General features: G+C 36.8%; 1 protein-coding gene across 6 annotated transcripts in view; it reads left to right on the top strand.

Annotated features, from left to right (window-relative positions):
* The first annotated feature begins 4,311 nt into the window (after window positions 1-4,311).
* Window positions 4,312-25,929, top strand: part of TASOR (transcription activation suppressor) — a 56,846-nt gene continuing 35,228 nt past the window's right edge. For all 6 annotated transcript variants that reach the window (XM_047097219.1, XM_047097220.1, XM_047097222.1 and 3 more), the window contains exons 1-11: window positions 4,312-4,728; window positions 12,670-12,815; window positions 13,980-14,072; window positions 14,968-15,040; window positions 15,485-15,576; window positions 16,269-16,403; window positions 18,839-18,963; window positions 21,078-21,109; window positions 21,845-21,950; window positions 22,718-22,821; window positions 22,901-23,004. In XM_047097219.1, coding sequence (XP_046953175.1) covers window positions 4,401-4,728; window positions 12,670-12,815; window positions 13,980-14,072; window positions 14,968-15,040; window positions 15,485-15,576; window positions 16,269-16,403; window positions 18,839-18,963; window positions 21,078-21,109; window positions 21,845-21,950; window positions 22,718-22,821; window positions 22,901-23,004 — 1,338 coding nt within the window. In that variant the 5' untranslated portion in view covers window positions 4,312-4,400. The remainder of the gene's footprint in view (window positions 4,729-12,669; window positions 12,816-13,979; window positions 14,073-14,967; window positions 15,041-15,484; window positions 15,577-16,268; window positions 16,404-18,838; window positions 18,964-21,077; window positions 21,110-21,844; window positions 21,951-22,717; window positions 22,822-22,900; window positions 23,005-25,929) is intronic.

Here is a 25,929-nt window from a genome sequence, read left to right as displayed (position 1 = left end):
AAAACTAAAGTACTGTTTGAGGAAGGGAGGTGAAATTGTATCTGGACTTTATTTTACCACTGATAAAAGAAGTTAGCATATACTGGTTATTAACAACTCTGCCTCACTTTCTTTATCTGCAAAATAGGGATAACATTAATGCGTTTCATGGGGATTAATGAAACAATACATGTAAAACTTTTATATCAGTGCCTGATGCATAGAAAGTGCACAGTAAATGTTAAGTCTTATTAGCTGGCAATGTGATCTTGGGCCACTGTCTTTCTTTATTTTTAAAATGAGAAGTTGAAGTAGGTTATTATGTTTCCAAGTTTTAAAATGTGAATGTGGTTATTTATTTATTTATTTATTTTTAAGAGAGAGAGCACAAACAAGGGAGGGACAGTGAGAGAGAGAGAGGGAGACACAGAATCCGAAGCAGGCTCCAGGCTCTGAGTTGTCAGTGCAGAGCCTGACACCAGGCTCCATCCCACCAATCCTGAAGTCATGCCCTGAGCCAAAATCAAGAGTCAGGTAGGAGTTCACCCTACTGGGCCACCTAGCACCCCTGTGTTGTAGGTCGTGATCGCTTATGAATTCCGGACAGCAAAAACAGGATCAAAACAAGTTTATTATGGCCCGGCCAGACAGGGAAATACAACAGGTCCAGAAAGTCTGGCCCCGAACAAGCTTAGGAAATTTCTTATAAAGGCTACATCGACCAATCGAATTGCAAAGGGTGGCAGTTGGAGAGGGCGGGCTCCAATCAAACAGTCCTAAAGGCTTTTGAAATATGGCGCCTGACTCTAGCTAGTTGAATGATGAATCATGTTGTTTATAATATTAGCCTTCTATCTAGTTCGAACAGGATGTGATGACCGAAAATGGGGAAGCGCGATTATGCCAAGCAGGTTTACAGAAGCTCGAACAAGCAATTAAAAGGGAAGGTTTGTTTTCCAGTAACTCAGCAAATGTGGTTTTAGGCAGAACTAATGTAGGGAACAGCAACAGTATTTCTATGAAAGCCCGAAGCAAACACAGGTTCACCTCACCATCTCATGTTGTGAAGTCCCTTTAAGTTTATATGGGTCATAGCTTATTCTCGGCCTACGGAAGGCTAGGTCCGTTTGCCCTTTATCACCCTGGATATTTAATTATATACTGTCTCCTATTGTTCTCTAATGTTCCTTGTGTTATTGTTTTGTTCATTACTGTGGATAGGGGGCAACATAGGTTTTATACTTTTAACCTTTGGTAGTCTTTACTCTAGAACCATGTGCATCTGTAGTAGCTCATCCCCTTGCATTTCCTCTCTCCCTCCCCTGCCTTGCCCTACCAAATATATATATATATTTGGTAGGGATATCTATATCTATAGATATCTATATGCATAAATATACATATGGATAGCCTCTCTATCTTACTGTGTTAGTTTTCCTGAGATAGGTAGGATTTAGCCAATTTATGCCCCCTCTATCCCTTTCTTGTAGCTGAAACTTTACTTCATCTTTAGGTCTCTGCTTAGTCACCACCATAGATCCTAATTTTACATATATTCCCACTGATTTGTAAACTTGAAGGAGGTAACCACGTCCATTTGCTTCAGAGTGATAGCCTCATCACATAGCAGTGCTTAGCTCCCAATAAGCAATTAAAAAGTATTTTTAGGGGCGCCTGGGTGGCGCAGTCGGTTAAGCGTCCGACTTCAGCCAGGTCACGATCTCGCGGTCCGGGAGTTCGAGCCCCGCGTCAGGCTCTGGGCTGATGGCTCAGAGCCTGGAGCCTGTTTCCGATTCTGTGTCTCCCTCTCTCTCTGCCCCTCCCCCGTTCATGCTCTGTCTCTCTCTGTCCCAAAAATAAATAAACGTTGAAAAAAAAATTAAAAAAAAAGTATTTTTAATATTGAATATTAGTAATGTGACCCAGCTAAACCTAAATATTTTTGCTATGTACAATAACTGAATATATAGTTAAGATTATGTTAGAGCTTCCTTTTTTTTTTTTTTTTTTTTTTACCTTATGAGATATAATAGTAAATTCATTAAAAAAAAATTTAGGGGCACCTAGGTGGCTCAATGGGTTGAGTGTCCAACTCTTAATTTCGGCTCAGGTTGTGGTCTCAGGGTCGTGGAATCAAGCCCCATGTCAGATTCCATGCTGAGCATGGAAACTGCTCAAGATTCTCTCTCTCTCTCTCTCTCTCTCTCTCTCTCCCCACCCCCGTCCTCCCCAGCTTGCACTCTCTAAAAAAAATAAATAAATAAATAAATAAATAATTTGGAATGGAAAAAATTTTGATCTCACAAAATTTAAGATTCAATCTCTGTGGAAGACTAATGGTTTCTCTGGCCTTAGTTTTAGGTAACTCATTACCAACAACCAGCACCAGCACGTTTGCCTTATATATAGCCTAAGGGTTTCTACTTTCCAAATAGAATGGCTTTTGCTGAGCAAATGCCGAAAGCCTTAGTTGAGTAATGGCACCAGTGTGCAGTTAGCTCCTACTTATCTTTTGATCTGATAAAAATGAGCTTGCAGGGATGCCTTTAATGAACCAACAAAAAAGACAGTTGGCATCTGGAGACCTCAACATCTGAGTCTGATCTTCTGTAACCTCATTTATATCAAGTGAAGCCTCTTTCCCTAAGTTTAAAGGTTACTTTTAACTTAAAATAATGTAGCGTTTTGTCTCAACATAGCCCCACATGTTTTCATCAGTATTTAAAAATGTTTTTACATTAACTATTTACTAAAAGGAGTGACTGTTTTAAACTCACTTTCCTATGGTTTACTGAGCTGATGCAAATATATTGGGCAAGCATGATTAACTTTTCAATATCGGCTGGGATGGTATTTAACCGGACACAGGAATCCAACTTTCCTGTTGCCCTTGGGAATGTTCTTTAAGTACTAGCCATGTGGCAAGGCCTAGAGTTTTATTATAATTATAGGTTTGGTCAGCCAACTGCTTGGGAGACGGTTGGAGTTTGAAAATGGAGATATGGTCCCAATTCTGACCCTGCTGCTTGGAGACTCTGAGCAAAGTATCCTCATTTCTTCATCCATAAAATTCATAAAGGTGCGGGATTGCTGTGAAGATTAAGTCTTAGAGAAGCAGTGAAGTGCAAGCACTCTATGTCGGAGTTAAATAGACCTGCCTTCAAATTCTGATTTTATTAACTTAAATTGCTCAATGTCTTGCAACACTTTTTAAATTGTGTAAAATAGTGTGTTCTTGATACCTGTTGTTGTGAAGATTCAATAGAGATAAAGTGCCTGGTATATAGAAAGCACCCTGTAAATACTGACTGTACTCAAGATAACTCATGATGGTAATTTCCATCTAGTTAGCATAAAGTATTTAAACTGCCTTCCACTTGACGGTCAAATTGTTTTAAAGGAGAGCGACCACCTGCTGTATATTTTTTAATGTGGCTGCAAACTTTTGTATTTTTCTTTAATATATACTCAATACAGGAAAACCGAAAACACCAAAGAAGAAAAGTCTAAAAGCCAGCAGTCCCCCTCCCTTCAAGCTCCCCAGAACCAAATCCGGTTAACACTAGGCTGTGAAGTCACATTAAAGGGTCTCAGGTATTGTCTGCTGGCTGGAGGCGTGTCACTGGTTCTAACGCTTTAAGATAAAAAGGGATGCGGGGAGTAATATATTGTAAAGATGCAGATCCGGTGGTCAAGGCAGATCACTGGGCCCAGAGGCTTTCAGGCTGTCGTCGTCGTAAGACCACTGTCTTATCTCCTCTCTCCAGGTCTATCTATGCACGCAAATACTTCACAAAGCCGGGTTCATCCTGCATCCACTGCTTGAATCCTGTTTTGGCTGAGGGAACTCGTGCCGGGGGAAGGGCCGTTATCTCGCTAAGACAGGCGACGCCTGAGCTCACGGGACCTATCAGGCGCGCCTTCCTCGCCTGCGGTGCTGGCTAGGCGTGGTCCGAGAACTCGCAGCTCGCCTTAAGCCCTGTCCACCCCGCAGCGGTCCGCGGCGTCGAGGTATTCGCAGGGCGTTGCGGTCGCCCCTTTTGGCGGGCTCGGGCGCCCCGAGGCTCCGCCCCCCAGCGCTGTCTATCCGCACCCGCGGAGGCGGGCACCGCGCCCCCATTGGCGGAGAGGCCCGCGACGGCCCCGCCCCCTCCCGGCCCCGACGCCAGCACGTTGAGTGGCGGGGGCCGGCAGAAGAACTGCCCGAGCGAGGAGCGGCTCCTAGGGCGGGCTGCACGGTTGGGGCGCCGGCGTTGGGGCCCCGGAGAGGCTGTTGGGTCGGGACCGGGGTCCGCGGCCACGGGGGGAAGGGGGTGGGTGGGCTGAGAGCAGCTCGGCAGCGAGGCCGGCCCGTCGCCCCTTCCCCCCACCCCCGCCGACCTTGCCGGCAGAAGCTTCCCGGAGCTCTTCACGCCGGCGCGATGGCGACTGCTGGGGAGACGGAGGCCTCTCCGCCGACGGACGCGAGCTGGGAAAGTGGCGGCGGCGGGGACGACGAGATGAAGCAGGCGCTTCCGGAGCTTGAGTCCTCCCCACAAAATGGCGGCGGCGGCCTCAGCATCGCGGAGCCCGGCGGCGGCGCCGGGCCTGAGGAGACAGCAGCGGCCTCGGCCGCCCCGAGCGTCAGCCACGAGCAGACTCAGGACTCGTCTGAGGCGGGCGCGGCCGCTGTGCCCAAAGGCCCCGAAGAGCCCGAAAGACCCGTTAGGAGGAGTTTTCAGATCCCCAGGAAGAGCAGAGAAAAGAAAGGTGGTGCTTCCCCTCTCCCCCAACCCCTCTTTCTCTCTCCCCTCCATCTTTTCATTAGAACCTCTCTGTCTCCTCTTCCCACACCCATTCGAGACACGTAAACACGCATGCAGCGCCAGCCGCCTCTCCCCTCACTGCCACGGCCACCCAGCTGCTGCGCCTGGTGCGAGAGGAAAGCGGTGGAACCACGCTCCCCTGCTCCCCCTCTCCCCGTGGAAGTTGGAAGTAGCTCAGGTTTGAAGCTTGTCCGTAAGGCTGCAGCTCCCAGAGAGGAAAGATGGTGCTCGGCGCCCCTCCCTCCCAACCCCTGAAGGCACAGAAGCTGGTGTGTCCTCCTCAGGATGCTTCTGACAAGTCTCACTCTGGAAATAGCCCGTGGCCGTGGATTCTGGGGCTTTCTCCAAGGCCATTGCATTCAGAGGACCACAAGTGCTTCTCCCTATGGAAATTCTTCAGCTAGAAGTGTCTACTTGAAATTTGCTCGATGTCAGCGTCTCCCCTTGTTTAGAAATCTCCATTAGATGTGATCCATGCACACTGCTGTCTTCCATCACACTTCATTTCCATGTAGATTTTCCCCCCTTGTTCAAGCGTTAGATTAAAATAGGTCTCTCTTTAAATCCAAACTTTGGTATGTTTTCTCTTGTATTTGAGAAGAATGGGAAGGTAGGTTCTTGGTGCAGTAATTTCCCTATGGAAAAAATAGAAGTTAGCTTATGCCCAAGAGTCACCAACTTGATCTTGCAGATGAGAGAACTTAAGTTGGTTTTTTGGTTTTTTTAAGGCCAGTCACTTGTTTTTTGGTTTTTTTAAGGCCAGTCTACTTTTTGGAACCAATATGGGAATAGTTACATGAACTACTTTTACGTTTTTAAAACAATGCTATATTGGGACACATTTCTAATGGAGATCAAAAGTAGTATTATGGTTTTCTATTACACTGTTTTTGACTCTCCAGTGATTTGGACTTAGTCAACTTAAAGTCTCTTTTTGTTTTACCTCATGGTTCAGGTTTTCATGATTTACTTTGGGAAATAATAGGAATTTTTTATTTGCAGAATGCTTTTTTATTTGTAATTAAAGTCTTAGTAGACGTGGAATCTTGATTGAAGCATGTGCTTCTTTTTTCCATGTGCTTAACCACCTCCCATTTGCACAACTGAAATTGTTAGAGCCTTGTATCAGGAAGATACAAATAAAATCAAACTTAATTTCTTTTTGGATGAGAAAACCAAGGAAATCCTTGGTGTCAGAAACCATGTTGACAAAGATGAAGTTACCTTTTGCCCACTAGCATGAGGAATGTTTCTAGAAATATCTTTTAGGTGAATTAATGTAATGTATTTTAGAGTTCAAGGGGATATTTGTAAAGGTCAAGGCTGTCCATTATTTTGGTTTATTTAGTCAAGATGTATGGTACAGCCTATATGAGGAAAGTTAGGTGTTCTTCCCAAATTAATCAATTGCTAGAGAATAGGTTGGAAGTACATTCACGTGGCCTCTGGTTTATGAGGTAGGAGATTGAACTTTTCTCTTGTTCCTAGCTTGATAAAATTTTGAAGTCCATTTTTCTCTTTTTCCTCTATTTCTTTCTTTTCTTTCCTTTTTTTCTTTTCTTTCCTTTTTTCTTTCATTTTTAAGTGCCCAAGAATATGGTTTATGTTACACCATAAACAATGGATGTACCATCTTTTACAACTTTTGATAGGACCAGAATATTGGTGTAGAAAGCCTCATAGTTTGGTTTGAAATGAGGGAAGTCACCAGGAAATGTTAAAAGGCACTGTTTACATGTATTTTTTTTTAATTAGGTAAATCCAGAGGTTGCTGTAAAATAGAACTTTATTTGAACACACTAAAAGTGGAAATAATTGAGGAATTAGGAAATATAAAATCTAGCTGTTTTCTCCCCCGAGTCTGATGCTCCATGGGGAAAATTTGTTTTCCATTTTCATGTAGAGGCAAAAGGTTGTCAACCTTGGGGAAGTTATAGCTAAGGAAAATAAAACACACTGGACTTTCTTCATATTTAGTGAAAATAATTGATGCACTAAGCAGCAGCTGTTCAAATAATTCAATAACGACTTAACTAGAGCTTTTAAAACTTAAATAAGCAGGTATTTTACCACCATGGACTTTATCCTATCCAAACTGAAAGAAGTTAGTGCTTGGTGATAGAATTTAATAGAAAAATTCAACTTTTCATTATTTTAAAAAGAAAGTTTTATTAGAAATGGTATAGCAGGTACTGTTAATTTCGCACTTCATCCCCACATCTTTGCCTCTTGAAAGGCTTGAAAGGTATCACTTTATGTATAGGATGTGACTAGATACTAGTTGTGGTCACAGGAGTCTTTTATCATGACTATTAAATCATTTTCAGGAGATCCCTCTGAACCTTCCAGTATCAAAGATTCTGTTGCATTCATATTTTAATATGGCAGACCTGTGCTTGTGACTGTGCGTTTCCAGTGAAACTTAACATGACTTGATTATGGTACCTCAGATATATGTGAGTATAGCTTGCTGACTCAAAGTTCGTTTCCTTGTCTTGACAGTAGCATAACATGCAGAATACTGCCATTCTAATTAATGGTAGTGGCAAACACTTCATAGTGCTTAGTAAGTTGTGGGCATTGTTTAAGGCAGTTTACATGTGTGGACCAAATTCTATGTAGTAGGTACTATTCCCATTTTACAGATGAGGAAACCGAAGTATTGAAAAGTTAAATAACTTGCCCAAGGTCACACAAATTCCAACTTGAACTTGGAATTTGAATTTAGGTGTACAGTACTTATCATTACACAAACTGTAGCAAGACTTCTTTTTTTGTAATATAAGTGCTCTTGTTAGCTTTTGATTTGACCTATTAAATTTTTTAACCAATGTTAAACTTAGATATATTTAGTATGTCTTCATCTCTGGGGTATTTTGAGATTCAGAAATTATGTTCATTATGAAATTAACACATTTAATCTGTGGTGACAGATTAAATGACCTAACTTGACTGGAAGGGTAAAATTTTACTCTTTGATGTATGTTGTGTTGTTTATTGGCTGGGCTCTTCTATAGTGTAAAGAGGCACTGTTCTTATATTTAACCAAATTGTACAATTGGATTTTGTCGGTAGATGTTTCTCTATTGCCTTCTTTTACTCTAAAATCTAATACTATAAGTCATTAAAAGTAAATTAAAATTGGCAATTTGATATAATTTTTCCCTCCAAAGTTCTTGGGACATGAAGTAGTGATGATTCACTTTCTGGAAAGTGTTTATTGGTCAATGTTTTTTTTCTGTAGGACACAAGACTAACTTCTCATGCACCTGCGTCCATACTGGTCTAGGCTAGCACAATTAATGGCTAATTCTCCTCCCCAGCACCCATCTTTTCCCACAGAATTTGCAGTTGTCTTTTTTAAGACTTGGAGCAAAGTTTCCTTTAAGGAAATTTGCATCGTGTTTCAGTAGTTGTATATGAATGACTGGGTTCTAAGTACCACAGATTTCCCTATTTACAGGTAAGCAGGGAAGTATAGGCAGAATCCAGTTATCCACATAAAACATTTGATAGGTGTGTATCAATTTTAAGTAATGTAAGTAAAATTTTCTTTGACCTATTCCCTGGGCCAGAAAAAGTCAATAGTTTTTAGTTTTAGTCATATTTGTACTTGTTTCTCTACTTCACTGCCAGCATATTCGTTCTTAATTCTGTATTGTGTTCAATCTTGATTTAGAGATGAAACGTCCATTCCTAAAGCATTATGTCTTTAGCAATTTTATTAGACTGGAGAAAAGTGATTTTTAAAATATCTTTCAAATAAATTATTGGAAGGAACAAATGGCTAGACATCAGAGAGATGGATTCAGAGAATTGAACACACATGATCTGCAGCCTACTCTTGGCTATTTCCTTTTCTTCCATGAATTAGTTACTTTAAATTGGAATATTTATTTCACATTGGCTATTTATATGTTTTGATAATAGTGGTCTATCTTTTAAAAGTTTAGCTTATTTTTACATATATATAGATGGGTTTTTTGTTTTACATATATACATAAATCGTAATACAAACCTAAAGATTGGCATTTACACTAAGTAAATTGGTAAAAGTAATTGAAAATTGTTCCTTTGACAAAGGAACAAAGCTGTTGCATGACTTAAATTTTATGTCTATTCCAACTGCTTAAATAGAACATTAAATTCAATATATATTTGTATGCTACCAGTAGTAAAAAATATTTAATGATAGTATGGATAGTATGGAGTCAGGAGACCTGAATTCTAGTTCTAATTTTGTGATCCATTTTCCTTGTCTGAATTATAAATCTCCTAATGTCTTTTTAAATCTGTTCTTCAGTCCCATAAAACATGTATTATCAATTTTGTCCGTAAGGAAACTTTGTAAATTATGTACATCAACTCATTTCTGACATGTATGTTATGGAAATCCTATAAATAAGCAAAATCGTGTTTCTCGGTGTGTGGAGGAACTATGGTTACTTCTGTTAACCTTTAGAACCCTAAAAAGGGCACGTTGGCTTTTGGCTCTATTAAAATGAGAAAAACAAGAGATTTGATAGAAGAGACACATAAGAGGGTAGAAAGAGCATAATCCTGGACATCAAGTTCTTTTTCTTTAATACCTAACTTTCTGTGTCTAAGTGTTCTATATGATTTCTTGGTCTAAAATGAAGAAACAATTTTATTCTCCCAGTTCTGTAATGATCAGTTTCAGCTCTTACACACACACACATCTTCTACGTAGAGTTCAGGATATAAGATTTGGAGCTAGGCAGCCTGAATTTGAATCCTACCTGCCCTGTTATTCACAACTATGTAACCTTGGGTCATATTGGCTGTTAGCTCTCAGGTTCATTTGTGAAATGAGTATAATTGAACTAAGTAGGATGGTTTTAATGATTAAATGAGATCATTCATGTAAAGCTCTTAGTATAGTTATCTAAATAGTAATAATGACCCACTAGTGGTTAGACTCAGTAATTGTCAGAATCCAGAAAACAATATATTGGATACTGACTTTTCATAAGTGAAATAATTATCATATAAAATGTTCTGTTCCCCATTTGGATAATCACAGGGTTGTTTATTAATTGCCTCAAATGGCCTATAATTAAGATTATGATGTATACATGTTTTCTTTAAGAGAAGTGATAGGATATGTTGACCAAGGGATGTGGAGTGTTAAAAGGATTATTAAGGACAAAATAGGCCACTAGGGAATGTACATTCAGAACAAAAACTTGTTAAATTTCTAATTATGATTACCAGCACTTTGACTTGAAATCCTTAAAAAGAGTTAACAGCATAATTTTATTTTTGTAGAAATGAAAACTGGGAGGAAAAAGAGAAATTACAACTTTGGCCTAACTAGTAAAGCCAATGGAATCATTTGATATATAAAATAACTAGGACACAGGCATCTTTTTCTATATTTTCATTCACAAGAATGTTTTCCCCCCACTGGCAGTCTACTTGAGGACACTTGACATGACTATAGGACATTGCTTTGGAATGAAACAAATGTTAAGTACTTTTCTGATAATTGGAATGTTAATTTCTCTATAAACTTATATGATGAAATTTTCCCCATATGATTAGATTGATAGTCAAAATAGTGTTGGGACAGCTTAACTAAGGAAAATGCTTTATGTAGACTTGTAAGATTTCATAGGAGTTTAAAGCCACATGAAACTTTTGCAGAAGGAGCATTTTAGATGTCTGAAGTCACTTAGAAACGACAAAAAAAGGAATCGTGCATAAAACCCAATTTTTGAAATCATGCTTAACCCATTTTGGATGTGAAAGCCTATAAAGACTATTCCAAATACATGCTGTTCTCCTTGCCAAGTTTTTCCCAATTTAGTTGGGGACAGTCACAAAGATGTTTTTTCCTATTCTGTAAAACTGATTTTGACTTAAGAGGATTTATTTCAGAGCTTATATTTTGTTTTACATATTACTGAATTATTGAATCTGTGGGACTTAATTTAAGATGACACAGCAATGATACTTTGGTAGGTGTAGAATATGTTTGTATTCAGTATAAACTTTTTTTTAAGTTTATTTTGAAAGAGAATGCAAGTGGGGGAGGGGCAAAGAGGAGGATAGAGAATCTGAAGCAGGTTTGGTGCTGCCAGCAGAGAGCCTGATGTGGGGCTTGAACTCATGAATAATGAGATCATGACCTGAGCCAAAGTCAGCTGTTTAACCAACTAAGCCACCCAGGCACCCCTCAGTATAAAAATCATTGAGAAAGTTTATTCTCACTTTCTTTACGAACTTACTTATTCAACTTACTTGGGTCCAGCGCTCACAGTTCTAGCTACTGGCATATGATAAAGGTAGAGTAATAAAGCACATATGGTTCTGGCTCTCGTGGAGGTTACAACAGTAGAGGTTACAACAGTAGATTATTGAATGTATTCATCTGCTACAAATTTGATTATAGGACACTTTGTGTTTAATTGTTCTATTTGAGGTGTTTTTTTTTTTTTTTTTTCTGATTAACCCTAGTCAGTGTCTTCTTGGATTATAACTATGTTGGCTTTATTTCTTTATTTTAGTGTGCGATCCCAAAGTAGTGGGCACCGTATATACACATTTTGTCATCGATATACACATTTATACACGTTACAGTTTTACAGACACTTTTGTAATAATATACATGGTTTGGTGAAGGGATGGATGGATATGTCATTTGACATGTCCTTTAAAGCCTAATAGTATGTTTAGAAAATACGGTGAAAATATCTTATTTGCTGTCTAGTACTGTTAAGAGTACGTACAATTTTTAGTAGTAGCCTAAAAGTATTTTGACCGTGAAATTTATTGACTCTTTAGAAATAGTACCTCAAAAGAAATTAAGGTAACACAGTATAGCCAAGTTCTATGAATGAATACTTCTATATACAGTGAAATATAAGTAGTTCCTTTTTTGGCTTGGGGAAATTTTATGTACATAGATTCTTGAAATTTATTATTAAGTTAAACTATTTCATGCATGAAGTGGAAATTTGAAATTATTAGACCAGTAATCCACTGGTCTAAGAACAAGTGGATATTTAAGTATTTTAAAAATTAAATGGGTTGTGGAATAGTTGTAGGTGTGGGGAGTAAAAACTTTTATTGTCTTACTTGAACAACAGATGTTGTGCTTAGAGCTTTTTCTGTGTATTGTATCATGTGTGGCATGTAGAATTTAGTGGTTATTAGGATAGCTGGAATGAATTCTTACAGGTAGGAGAACTGAGTTTATTTTTGGTTAAGTGAATTGATTTACCCAGGGACTTCCACAAAGCTAGTAAATGCTAGATCTGATATTTGTGTCCATGCTTCACTCCAGAGTTCTACATCTTTCCATCTCACTAAGCTTTCATAATGTCCCACTACTTTGTATTGGTAATACAAGAAGCCAATGGATGCAGTGTATTTTATTCTAAGGTTAGTACTAAAAACCAGGTAGGGTAGTTTTATTATATAGATACATAAGTATCTTAAATGTTTTTATGCATTCATTTATGCTGTAAGCATTTAGTTTGCTCAAGTAAATGGTCCTAGACCTATTTCAGTGTAACATAAAAAAGGAGTGGAGACAAGTTGAGCTTATGCACAGATTCTTTCTTATGAGAGTCTTTATGCAATTAAAGTTGCCTGATGTAACATTCTTAAGGTTTGCAAAATTGTAACCTGCTCGTGCATGTGTAACGGCCAGATACTTATTGCTGAAGGAACTGAACAATGTAGGCAATTGATTTTTATTTTCTCTCCGTTAATATGTGTTTCTTTTGAATATCACAAAATTAGCCTTGATGCCTTATTTCAACCTTATTTAAAAGTTATAGTAAGCCCACAAAAGTTTAAGAAATTACGCTTAAGAAGGAATAATCTTAAAATTAATGTTTGTTTTGTTTTGTTTTAGCACTTTTTCAGCCATTAACTCCAGGCTCTCGAGAATTTGAAGACGTTCTAAATATTCTCCATTCATCTTACCTTGAACCAACCTCAGTAACAAATTTTAACTACAAACGTGCTTGCTTGATACATAATGAACTTTTGGAAAAGGAGGTAAGTTTTAAATAGTACTTATTGTAAGATTCTTCATAACCAGTTAATAGCCTGGAAGTTGTTTTATGTTCCTTTTCTTTCAAAATGCTAGTTTTGGGAGAACCTGGGTGGCTCATTCAGTTTAAGTGTCTGACTTCAGTTCATGATCTCACGGTTCGTGAGTTTGAGCCATGCAGGCACCCAATAAATAAAACTTAAAAAAAAAAAAAAGTAAACAAAGGGGAATAGTTAAGTATGTAAGATAGTAAATTTAAGTTTCATGTAGATTATAAACGTTTTTAGGAAAAGCCAGAATGAGGAATTCTGCAGTAATACAAATGAGATGTTTAGAAATATTTTATGTTTGTTGCTTTCTAATGCACATGAACTACTATTAATTTTGTACTTTTGTAAAGTGGTCAACCCAGTGCTACCAGAATTGAACTTCGAAGGAATCCCTGAAGTTACTGGCTACTTGAGAAAATTAAAACCTTGATAGTTTGATGTGATTTTAGGGTGTGATAGGGGTTATTTATTAACTTTATATGAAAATTTTGTCTAATAATTCTTTACTGAACATAAGTAATGGCCTGAATACTGCATATAAATCTCTTAGATGTATGTTCCATATTTTGAATGTATATCCATTTGCTTGTATCTAAAAGTGAAAGCAGTTTGGGTGACTTGCAGTTGAGTTATACTTAGAGGATGTCACTTTTATCCAGGAAATATATATGGAGTACATCTTATGTACTTGGCATTGAGAATGTAGTTATAAAGAAAACATTTTTCCTTGTCCTAATTGAGTTTATAGTCCAGAAGTTGGCCATTCTGCAGAGATTTATTAAACCACCTACTTTATGCAGTGTACCATGTTATGTAAAATGAGAGATCCAAAGGTAACTATTAACTTAAAAATCTGTGGGAGAGTTGGAATATGGCAAAATTTTAGTAGACATTTAGTTAAAATTCATAGATATTAGATGTTTATTTGATTATTACAAGGTATAAAGAGCTAGTTATAATGGGGTAAAAATTAATCGAAGCATGGAAATTACAGGGAGAGAAAAGATCATTTCTGCTTTGGTTACATTTGGGATTTCTTAGAAATAAAATTCCTGAAGCTATTAGCTTGAAAGACATAATCACATGCTAAGGAGTTATTACAGATTTTATTTTATTTAGTTCACCGAAAAGCGAAGAGAACTGAAGTTTGATGGTCGTTTGGATAAAGAACTTTCGGAATCCTATGCATTTCTTATGGTTGATCGATATCAGGTGTGTGAACTCCTTTTATAAAAAACGATTTGAGGATGTTTCCACTGTAAGTTACTAATTTTGCACTGTGAACAATACACTTGGTAATTATAAACTAATGTTTTACATTTTACTATAAATGATATGTGTAAATGGATATATATGTGGAAGAAATGATTTAGTAGGGCAAGATATTTCATTGTTATGTAATTTATTTTTCAAATGTGCTTATTTTTTCTCTGACCAAGCCTATTTTCTTTGCCTAGGATGTGCTTGATAATAATTTTCTCTTTATTAAAGTAGATTATCTTCTGTATTGTTGATTATATGTACTAGGAGCTGTTTTGTCTCCTTTAATTAAAGTTGTGTAGGTGGAGTTACTTTTTCTTTAAATGTTTTGCCAGTTCTAATTCTCTTTAAAAGGGAATGTTTGGGGCGCCTGGGTGGCGCAGTCGGTTAAGCGTCTGACTTCAGCCAGGTCACGATCTCACGGTCCGGGAGTTCGAGCCCCGCGTCAGGCTCTGGGCTGATGGCTCAGAGCCTGGAGCCTGTTTCCGATTCTGTGTCTCCCTCTCTCTCTGCCCCTCCCCCGTTCATGCTCTGTCTCTCTCTGTCCCAAAAATAAATAAACGTTGAAAAAAAAATAAAAGGGAATGTTTGTATATACGAGTGGCATGAATTCTGAGTATCTGTCACACCTAGTATAAACAAAAATGGATATCTGCTATGGTTACATTGGAAGCATAAGCCAGTTTCACATTGATATTTAGTCATAAATTGTCATGTGTATAAAATTTCTATAATGTAGAACTTATAGGGTTTAGGAGCTTGTATTTTATTTAAAACAAGTTTATAAATTATCTTTTCATGTTTTAAATGTATTATGATCGCAAGATGAAGTGTTTTGTTTATTTAGGTGCAAAGCATATGTGAAAAAGGATTACAGGTGGGCCAGTCCAAAATAACCATTCTTGGCAGTCCTTCCATGGGTAATCTTTTTTTTTTTTCATTTATCTATTATTAAGTTGCCACTTAAACATGTTTAATTTTGTTGCAGTCCTTATAATTAAATTCATGTTTGCTTTGTCACGTTCTCAGAAAAAGGAGGATAGTTTGAGGTTATGCAGCGTAAAACCAGTTTTACCCTTTGTTTCTGATTTGCATACTTCAAATTGATCAAAGATTATTATTTTTTTAACTCAGTCTTGGTGATTTTGAGAAATTTGGATAGTTTCACAGGTTTTTTTGTTGTTTTGTGGTTAGGTTTTGTTTTTTGTTTGTTTTGCTTTGGATTAATATCCACTGTCTTTACTGCCATTACATTTTTTTTTAAGTTGTCATACTTTTTCTCTCATCATTAGATTAAATGTTTGAATTTTCTTTTTAGTATTTGTGCCCTTATTCAAATTCTTTAATTTTTCCCTCTTTACTAGGTATCTATCTTTCTAAGTATGCTGATTTATTACAAGCTAACCCTTTGGAAGCTGGGGCAGTGGGCGATGTTGTTATTTTTAAAATAATGAAGGTAATTTTAACTTTTACATTTCATATATCAAAGACAGCATTTGGTTTGGATTTTAGTTGGCTCTGTCTTTAGAAGTTTGATTAAATTAAAATTGATGCTTGCTTTATTTAGTAGATAAACATACTTTGAAGAGTGGTTTGCCATCTTTAATCTATTTGACTTCCTTTCCAAAGAAAAGAATGAAGAGGTAATACAACTGGTAATGTCATTTAGGCTAATGAACAGTGTTGTGAATAAAATTTTTATTTCCTTGGGGCACCTGGGTGGCTCAGTCGGTTGAGCGTCCGACTTCAGGTCATGATCCATGGTTTGTGGTTTCGAGCCCCGCATCAGGCTCTGTGCTGACAGCTCAGAGCCTGGAGCCTGCTTCGAATTCTGTGTCTCCCTCTCTCTCTGCCCCTTCCCTGCTCGTGGTTTATCTGTCTGTCTGTCTCTCTCTCTCTCTCTCTCTCTCTCAAAAATAAACATTTAAAAAAAATTTTTTTTATTTCCTTGTTATTAAATTCAAACAGCACTTTTTTTCATGGTTAACTCCTTTTTACTGCTTCAATATTGGTAAAAAGTGTTGAGTGTTACCAGGTATTAAAGGAAAGAACTGCTGTCATAGGTGATCTGTATTCAGAGAGGTATTTTGTAATGTCATATAGTCAATAATTAGGTTAGGTGGACTTAAAAGGTTTTCTTTATTTTAGGGTAAAATAAAAAGTTTGGAATCTATATTAAATAAAAGTGCTTTGGACCCAACGCCGAAACATGAATGTCACGTGTCAAAGAATGCCAATAGAGTTACATCACTTTTGGCTTACAGAGCCTATGAGCTTACCCAGGTAAGTGCCTGGATTCATTTCAGTGTTAATGACTTCATATCTGTTTTGTCATCAAATCCTTTAAAATGTCTCCTTTTCTGTACCTTCTGCCACCACACCAGTCTAACCTCTGGTGTCCATATAACACTACCAGACTCCAGTGTTTCTCACTACTGTTTGTTCAGTGTTTTCAAGACCATTCAGAAACCTAAGTCTTGTGGCTCCCCAGACTTAACAAAGTAATACATTCCTTAGTCTAGTTCTTCCTTCCAAGCTGATGTTTTGTATGATTGCTGCCCTCAGTAAACCTCATTTTATTTGAAGCCTAGGCTTCTCTTGGCCTAGATCCTGGCCTAGAAAGATATCCTGTCTAATAAAATACTACTCATTCTTCAAGGTAAAGTTGAAGCCCCTTGAATTACCTTAATTGATGTAATTTTGCACTGTTGATTTGATATTTTTTATTTTAACATTTTTCTAAGACTACAAACTTAGAGTTTCCTAAGATGCAAGTTTTATTCAGATATAATTGATAATACAGTAAACTACAGGTACTTAAAAGTATAATATTTACCAAATTTTAGTCATTTTGTTTTGGAAGTGCACACGCGCAGGCAGGGTCAAGGGAGAGAACCTTTTTTTGTTTGTTTCATTGTACTAGTTTTTTATTGCTGCATAACAAATTACTACAAATTTAGTGGCTTAAAACAACACAAATTTATTATTGTACAGTTTTGATGGGTCAGGAGTCTGGGGACGAGTTAGCAAGGTCCTTTCCTCATGTTTCACCAGGTGAATCATGGTGTTGGCCATTGCTGCCATATTCTCTGAGGCTCAGGATTCTCCAGAGAGAGAATCTCAAGCAGGCTTCACACCCAGCTCCTTAAAAAAAAAAAAAAAATTGTGAGTGTGAGTGAAGCTTTTGTGGGTTTTTTTTTTTTTTTTTGTGGTTTGTTGTTGTTGTTTTTTTAAGTAATCTTAATCTCTACACCCAACGTGGGGCTTGAACTCATAAACCCCAGATCTAGAGTTACACAGTGTACTGACTGAGCCAACCAGATATCCTTGAAACTTTTTTTTAATTGAAGTGTATAGTTGACTTTTTGAAGACTCTGAATGGGCAAGACATATTGTTGGGGGCTTTCAGCAAAAATTGTGTTCACCAAAGATGTCTGGGCTGACTTGTTTGTTTGCCTTCTGAACAGTAGTTGGAGAAGGTAGCAATAGGCTTTTCTTTTTCTTTTTTTTGTATAGTTGTTTTTGAGAGAGAGAGCGTGCACATGAGCAAATGCGGGGGAGGGACAAAGAGAAGGAGAGAGAATTCTAAGCAGGCTCTGTGCCATCAGTGCAGAACTGGATGTGGGGCTCAAACTCAGGAACCTTGTAAGCTGAAGTCAAGAGATGCTTAACCACTGAGCCACCCAGTGCCCCCCCCACCCCACCCTTTTTTTAAAGCAGTAGGTTTTTCTAGCAGAACTTGTAAACTGGCTTGATGTTTCCAAAAAATTTCCAGGCATTTTTAGAGCAGCAACAATATTGAAAATCAGTAGTTTCCCAAGGGAATAAACTTTGAAGGACAATGCTTTGTTTATAAACCAGGGCGTTCTTTTTAATGAAAATCACTAGTCTGGGTTGGTGCCTGGGTGGCTCAGTTGGTTAGGTGTCCCACTTCGGCTTGGGTCATGATCTTCCAGTTTGTGGGTTTGAGCCCCATGTCAGGCTCTGGGCTGACAGCTCAGAACCTGGAGCCTGCTTCGGATTCAGTGTCTCCCTCTCTCTCTGACCCTCCCCTGCTCACTCTCTCTCTCTCTCTCAAAAAAAAAAAAAAAATCAGAAAAAAAATCACTAGTCTGTGAGTCACAAAACCCTAATGAATGTTGTGAATAGGTGAAGGGGAGAAGCAGATGGGTAGTAAGACAATTAGCTACGTTTGTCACCTGTGTTCATAATCTCTTCTACCTCCTTTTTTCTGCTTAGTCTGTGGTTAGAGCCAAGAATATATTTTTCTTTTGAAATAATGAACAGAATACTAGATTTGGTTGAGATTGTGTCCTTAGCATTTTAGTTTTCGGATCGAATTGACTTTTCTGGGCTGGCTTGGAGCTTATAAATGTCCATTTGTAACATTTTTATGAGGAAATTTGTTGCACATACCGAGCCCTCAGCTCTTTAGTAATAACTTTTTCAAGTACCTATTAGTGCTCTGGCATGATTGATTGATTGATTGATTGATAGGTAGGTAGGTAGATAGATAGATAGAAGCAGAATATTTTATACCATAAAATGAATATAAAGTGCAAATTATTTTAAATAAATTAACAAGCAGTGCTTAAAGATACTTCCTGTTAGAGATATTTAAATGGTGTTATGTTTCTCTAAAGTCAGGCAACTAAAGATTCTACTCTGTACCTTTTTGTCTTTTTATAGAAGTTAATTTTGCATTTTCTTATTTTTAGTATTATTTTTATGAGTATATCTTTGATGAACTCAGGCGAAGACCAAGACATGTGTGTCCATATGCCGTTGTATCTTTTACTTACAAAGATGATATACAAACTCCGAAGTTTGTACCTTCATCAAGGTAAGACTCATGAGTTTTAGACATCATTCAGAATACTAATTTACATATCCTGCATGGCCTAGAACACTGTTTTCTTCCCATTTTTTTTCTTGCCTTGCAACTAATTAGATGCACAGTGTTTATGATGACTTGTAAAAGTAGAGTGTGAAAAATGTACTTTATATGCAACTAAAATTTACTTAAACCTCACCAGTTAACCCTTTTTTTCTTGATATTGAAGGTTTGCATAGTTGAGTAAAATGCAGCTTTTATTTATTTATTAAAAAAAAATTTTTTTTTTATGTTTATTCATTTTTGAGAGAGAGAGGGAGACACAGAATCCGAAGCGGCTCCAGGCTCTGAGCTATCTGCCCAGAGCCCTATGCAGGGCTTAAACCCAGGAGCCGTGAGATCATGACTGAGCTGAAGTCAGACGCTTAACCAACTGAGCCACCCAGGTGCCCCTAAAATGCAGCTTTTAAAAAAAAGTGAAATTTTGTGTGTTAGCTCTCCTACAAATGAGGAGCTTCTACAAAAGATCCCCGATCCTACCTCAAACAAATTAAATCAAATGTGTATTAAGGAGCCTAGGCATTGGTAATTTTTTTTCAGTGTTTGTTTATTTTGAGAGACAGGAGGAGCAGAGAGAGAATCCCAAGCAGGCTGTGCTGTCAGTGCAGAGCTCAGTGTGGGGCTCAATCTCACAAACCGTGAGATCATGACATAAGCCGAAATCAACGAACTTAGCCCTCCCTAGGCATTGGTAATTTTAAAAGCTTCCAGGTGATTCTGATTTTCAGTGAGTTGAGTACCACTGATGATTTCTTATAAGCTTTAATACAGAGTGACCAAATGCAAAGTAGTCTCCCTTATTGTTTCGCCCATGTGGTGATTCCAGAAAAAATGTTGGTAAAATTGAATAAGTAAATGTATAGGGATGTAGGTGAAATGGTCAAATGTCTGTTTAAAATTATGTATGAGCCTTATTAATTTAGAAATACTGTTTTTAAAAAGCCACATATCATGAAACACATTTTTGAGGTCAACCTTTTCGTTGGTTTTCCAGATCAAATCATCTTGTCTTTTAAGTTGTTTGAGATCCAGCACACTTATTTCATGTCACCAAATAGCCCTGGTAACCATCCATCCATAGCCATAAGTAGCAGTTCATATGTTATCCAGACACTTGTGATTTTCATTTTTCTTGTGGCTCTGTGTTTATGATTTCCATGATAAATTTGCAATAGGGCCTTTCGATAGTAATCTTTAAAAGACATCCACCACTTAGTAATTATGAGGTCATACCTCCAGGAACTGTAACTGTGTTAATTTTTTTTTTTTTTTCCTCTTCTTTGATTCTATCTTTTGGTCTCCATATCATTTAAAAATGAGCATTGTTTGAACACCTTTGCTATACCTCAAATGCTGCTATGAATCATTCTGCCTCAGGGCCTCTGCATTTACTGTTCTCTTTTCCCAATTAGCTACATTGTTTACACTAAAAACCTTTATCAGATCTCTCCTTAAAGGTGACTTTATCAGTGAGGCCTTTCATGATTTTTGTTTTTAACCCCATAACCTTATTGCTTTCTCTTTTTCTGGTTTCACTTAAAACCATCATCTGGTAAACTATATACTACTTTTGGTTGTTGCCTGGAATCTTCATGAGGTTGTAAACTCTATGAAGGCAGGGGCTTTGTTCATCCTGGTAATCCTGTTATCTAGAACTGTGCCTGGTAAATAATAGGAACTTGGTAAATATTTATTGAATGATGAATAAATACATTTAAGTGTATTTTGAGGCTATTTTTTCAAATCTTATCACCAAAATAAAGTAATTCACAGAGACTTTAATGGACTCTGTTTTCTCCTGATGACTATTTTTGGGGAAAATAGCTCCCATAAATTTGGACAGATATGATAATTTGAGCCAAGTAAGTAATTGTTTTCTTCATATAGACTTGGATGTATTAAGTGTTGTAATAAGTAGTTCATATGTATTTCCCACTTGGATAAAAAGGATTTAATTTTTCTTGTACCTTATGCCATTAGAAATAGTGCTTATGTCAAGATCCTGAATATTAACTTTCTTGTTACCAATCAGTAATGTTTTCTTTTCTTTTTAAAATTTGTAGATCTAACAGTTTCAATGCAGATAGAAACACTGGTAAGATTCTTTTATTATTTTCCTTTAGTTTTATAAATTGGAAGAATACATAAAGTAAAAAAAATTAGTGTTTTGCTTTATTTTTATAATGGACAAAAATCTGCAAAGTATGATAAAGGGGGTGAGGCCATATTATGATATAGCATCAACATTTGGTTGTCCAAGCATAAGGTCTTCTTTAGAAGCTGCTGAAACTATGAGTAAACCAAAGGATTTTAGCACTTTGATAAAAGTAAACAAACAAGCTTTACAACTTAGATAATTAAAATACATTTATCAGAAGTTTAGGATTTAGAAGACACAGAAAAGATTAAAAGCAAAACTGACATTTTCTGTCATCAAGTTTCTCCACAATGAAAAGAAAGTGAGTAGAGAGGGTAGGAGATGCTGTGGGGATTTGTGATTTGTGTAGTTAACTGGATTTAATATAGTAAGATAGTCTCCTTTGGGTGAAATAAGAAGGCAGTAAATGCTTGGTCTTTGCTCTTCAACTGTCAGATATGAGGACATTTAGACAAATTTGTTAATTTTTTGCAGCTGGAATAATCCTGTAGGGGAAAAGATACCTGAAACAAAAATCCTATTATTTGAACTCTGTCCTAAATAGCAATGTCATGGGTGTTTTTTGTGTGATTTTTGTTTTTTGTTGTCATAGATGTTTTTCCCTTATTTGTAGTAAACATGTATTTGCTTCTGGGCTGCTAGAGGCTGAATTATATCATTCTTTTTATTTAGACAAATTTAACTACACCTTGTGGAAAGGACAGCTTTTAAATAAAGGGAAGCTTTTGTGTTATATTTCTCTGAGGTCAACCACTCGTGCTTTTTTGCCTATCAAGCTGTAAGTATGTTACAAGAAATAGCAATTAGCGGTTGCTCAATATAGTTTCTTCTTTTGCTTTTTATTCTTATATTTAAATTTTGCTTTGGTCCACAAGAACTTCAATATAAATGTCGATTTGTTTTAAAAGATTGATAACTTGGGAAACACAGTTGGCAAAATGGGCCCTCTGCTTTTCTATCTTGGTTTGAGAATGGGCTAAATAGTCATATACATTTATAGCATAAAAGTTTCTGAATGATTTTAAATTTTAAAAGTAATTTTTCAAAGTTTTATCCTAATTAGATATATTTGTCATTTAGCAATTTGAACATGGTAGACCTAAAAGTTATCAGTTCTTTGTTGGAAACCTCTTTGATGTGGTGAGGAAAGTTAAAATTTATAGACTGTTTTCAGTCCTGTGCAGCATATATTAGAATAGAATGGTCTAAAATGATCTTTTGCTACCACCCAAACATTATGGGCCTTCATTAAATGTTTGATGATTACTTTCAGGATTCATACTCAAATTGTCTTAATAAAAGGACAGCCTTTAATCCTTTGTGGTTAGGAAAATTGGTGTATAAGATTAGCTTCTGGCTTAAAAATGGACGGTTGGTGATATTACCAGTCTTCCTATCTACTTCTCTATATATCTGGGCTTCCCATTTCCAATCCTCTTTAGAATCAAGTCTAATATTAATAGTATGTTGTGGGTGGAAAGGAGATAACATTGCTAGAGTTAAAAATACAGGTGAGGCAAACATACTTTTTCAATTTTCTTTCAGTCCCGAAAAGTTAGATGTTGAAACAGTTATGAGTATTGATCATCTGAAACAGAAAATCCCTCCGGCGCTGTTTTATAAGGAAACATACTTAGGTCCAAGTGAAGGTAAGTAATTTAATTTTATTAAAATATATAAGAAGCAGATTTGATTTGAATATTTACCTTGTATTTTTTCTTATGTCAGTTTTGAAGAATGGAATGTATTGCAGCCTTTATGAAGTTGTAGAAAAGACAAGAATTGGAAGTAACATGGAGAGTTTACTACAAAAACTAGAGAAAGAAAAACTTGTGAGTGAAAGGTTTTAAAATGTTCCTCATTCTCCCTTAGAAATAAGTGTTTGAATAAGTGATCATATTAATATTTCAATTTATTTCATTTTTGCCTCAGAGTACCATAGGGTCTCTGTCTTTGTTGATATTATTTAGTGAACCATTTTACTATGGCCTTTAGTAGTCGTCGTCGTTTTTTTTTTTTTTTTTTTTTTAAAGCCATGACACTAGACCTTCTGCAAGTCTTCTCCATGAAGTATCTTTATTGTATTTTGTGATTGTGACAACAAATATTTATTGAATATTTTCTTATGCAGGGTGTATAATTCCAAAAAGAATGAGATAAGGACTTTTCTGGATCATATACAGAGTGATAAATGGAGTTACTCAATATGGTTTGTTCTAGTAGGACTGTGCCATATTTGAAGAATCATCAGAACAATTGCTTGGTGAGGGTTGAAAGAGAAAGGAACACTAGAGTAGTTGGGGGAAAGTGGTAGGACTTGAGACTAGAAAAGTTGTGGGGGTGGGGCCTGTGTCCTGCAGTGTTGTGTAGGCAGTGTTCAAATGTTTGGAATTTTGGGTGTGATCCTAAGAGCAGTTGGTTTTAAAGGGAGCACAGGATGTGTTTTTGACTGTGTATACAACATGATCAGATCCGTGTTTGGGAAATTTATTTGGTTACTCTGTAGAGAATAAAGAGGCGAGATGGGGCAGGAAAGTAGCATTACATTAGAGGGTGGTAGTGGGTTAGAGAAGAGAGGTAAGAACGATGATATAAGAAGAGACTGATTTAAGAGCTGTTTACTAGGTAGTATCCAATAATAGATACTGATTTTATTGAGTTTAGATTGAGGGTTTAGGTCAGGCATTAGTTGTGATGGGTTTAGGAAAGAACAAGATGAATACATGCTATTATGTGTAGTTGTGCTGAAGGAGAGGAGTTGGTTACAGAGAGGGGTTATTCCAAGGTTTCGGTTAACCTGAGATAGATGAGCTCACTTTTAAATGTTGATGAGACATTTCAATAGGGGAAGAAGTTTTTTGCACAGGTATGCCATGTGATAAAAGCTTTTCAGCAGTTAACTTCTTTCTACTCATTTTATTGAGCCTCAATTTCCAGGTAGTCAAATGGAGGTTACTATCAGTGATTTTCAGAACTGACAACTGCATTTTTAATGCTTATGTAGAATTTTGTTGTATGCATATTTATTTTCTTAACCCATCCATTGTTTAGAGTGGCAGAGTCAAATTGTGTACAAAATTTATAGGCAGAGTTTATATACTTATGAATTGGTGGACATCTAACAATAATTTTTTGACTAACCAGCTGGAAATCTTTGGACTGGGCATCTTATAACACATATGGACAGATGCACATTCACCACATATGAATATACTCTTATATTTACATTTCTTGTTTTCTTCTGAAAGCTTGCCTAATACAACTATTCCTCACATCAAAATCTGTTTAATTCCTGAGTTCAGAAAGTGAAAGTTCAGATTGTAGGTTTGGGTATGGTGAGATACTGGGTTATCCAAATCTGTTCAGTTCTTGCATTTCAGAGAATGAGTATTGAGAATCTTGACAATGAGGAGTTTATCAGAAAATTACAGTATCTTCCATTCTAATAGTGAGACTCGGGATAGGAAGATACTGGTATCTTATTCTTCACCTGAGCAAGTACTATATTAGATTCTTAGAGGACTGGGTTTTCTCAGGGTTAAGAAATAGAGTAAGATCCCATGTCTTAGAGGGCATGAGCATTCTGCAGGGGTATACTACCTGAGTCTAACGGAGTTGAGATATTTTTGTATAGCTATCCCTTTTCCTGCAACCTCATTGGGAATTATTCTAACTATGGCTACTTCATAGTTCTAATGAAGATGGGAGATGCATTGGGGATTGTTGAGTTCTCAATAGTTTTATCTTGAATATGCACACTAAATGTTCTGAATCAGAGATAGATTTAGTGAATACCTCACGGTAGTAAATATATTGGCCTTCCTTTGCCCCCTAGTCCTTAGCCTTAGGGCATCCCGAGGAAAGACAGGTCTGTTATCCTGTGCAGGTGGCTGGATATTCCACAGGCAAGGGATGAGGAAAAATTACTTTTCTTTGCTTATTAAGGGAAGAAGGCCACTGTCTCCCTCCCCTTCTGGGAAGTTCTCCTTGAAAATGTGATGAATATTAACTCCAATACTGTGGTAAATAAAATCTCTTCAGGATACATTCAGCCCTCTGGAACTTAAAACATAGGAACTAATCTGTGCTATAACCTCTTGTTCCTCTTGTGTACCCACGTGGCACTCTCAGGGAGATAAGAGAAATTTAATTATCTTTTTGTATCAGAGCAGTTACGTAGATAATTGGCTATAAAGTATGTGAGGAGTAAATTATTTCTGGGGGAAGTGAATGCAAACATTTCCCTATCTGTATATTTACTTTTTTGTGCATCAGAAGGCTAGTTTTGGAGGACCACAGAGAAATTAGGGAAATTTTATTTCCTCACAAGGAGATTTGTAATATAAGTAAAATTATATTGAGCTTTCTTTTGGTTGGTGATAAGTTAGTAATTCTTAAAACTAACTTAATATAAAGGAAAATGATATATGTCACTAAATTTGAACGTTATTTCTGATGTGAACACTCTTCTGTATATCTCCCAGTGTGACATGTACAAAAATTTTTTCTCTTGGGTATATATCTAGTATATTAGATTTATTATCGATAAGTAGAATCATTGAATCATAATTCTACATGACTAGCTTTACAAGATAATGTCATATTGTTTTAAATATCTGTACCAATTAAAATATTTGTACCAATTTATATCCCTTACTACCAGCAAGTTCTCGTAAATTCACGGTTACTAGTATAGTCAGACTGTGGCATAATCTTGCCAGTATGGTAGGTATAAAATATATTGTACTGTGATTTTA

Source organism: Lynx rufus, unplaced genomic scaffold (genome assembly GCF_022079265.1).
Source record: "Lynx rufus isolate CCGP_SWC_20201006 ecotype Redwood Valley unplaced genomic scaffold, mLynRuf1.p SCAF_4, whole genome shotgun sequence".
Taxonomy (NCBI): Eukaryota; Metazoa; Chordata; class Mammalia; order Carnivora; family Felidae; genus Lynx; species Lynx rufus.
This window is presented reverse-complemented; position numbering and strand designations above follow the sequence as displayed.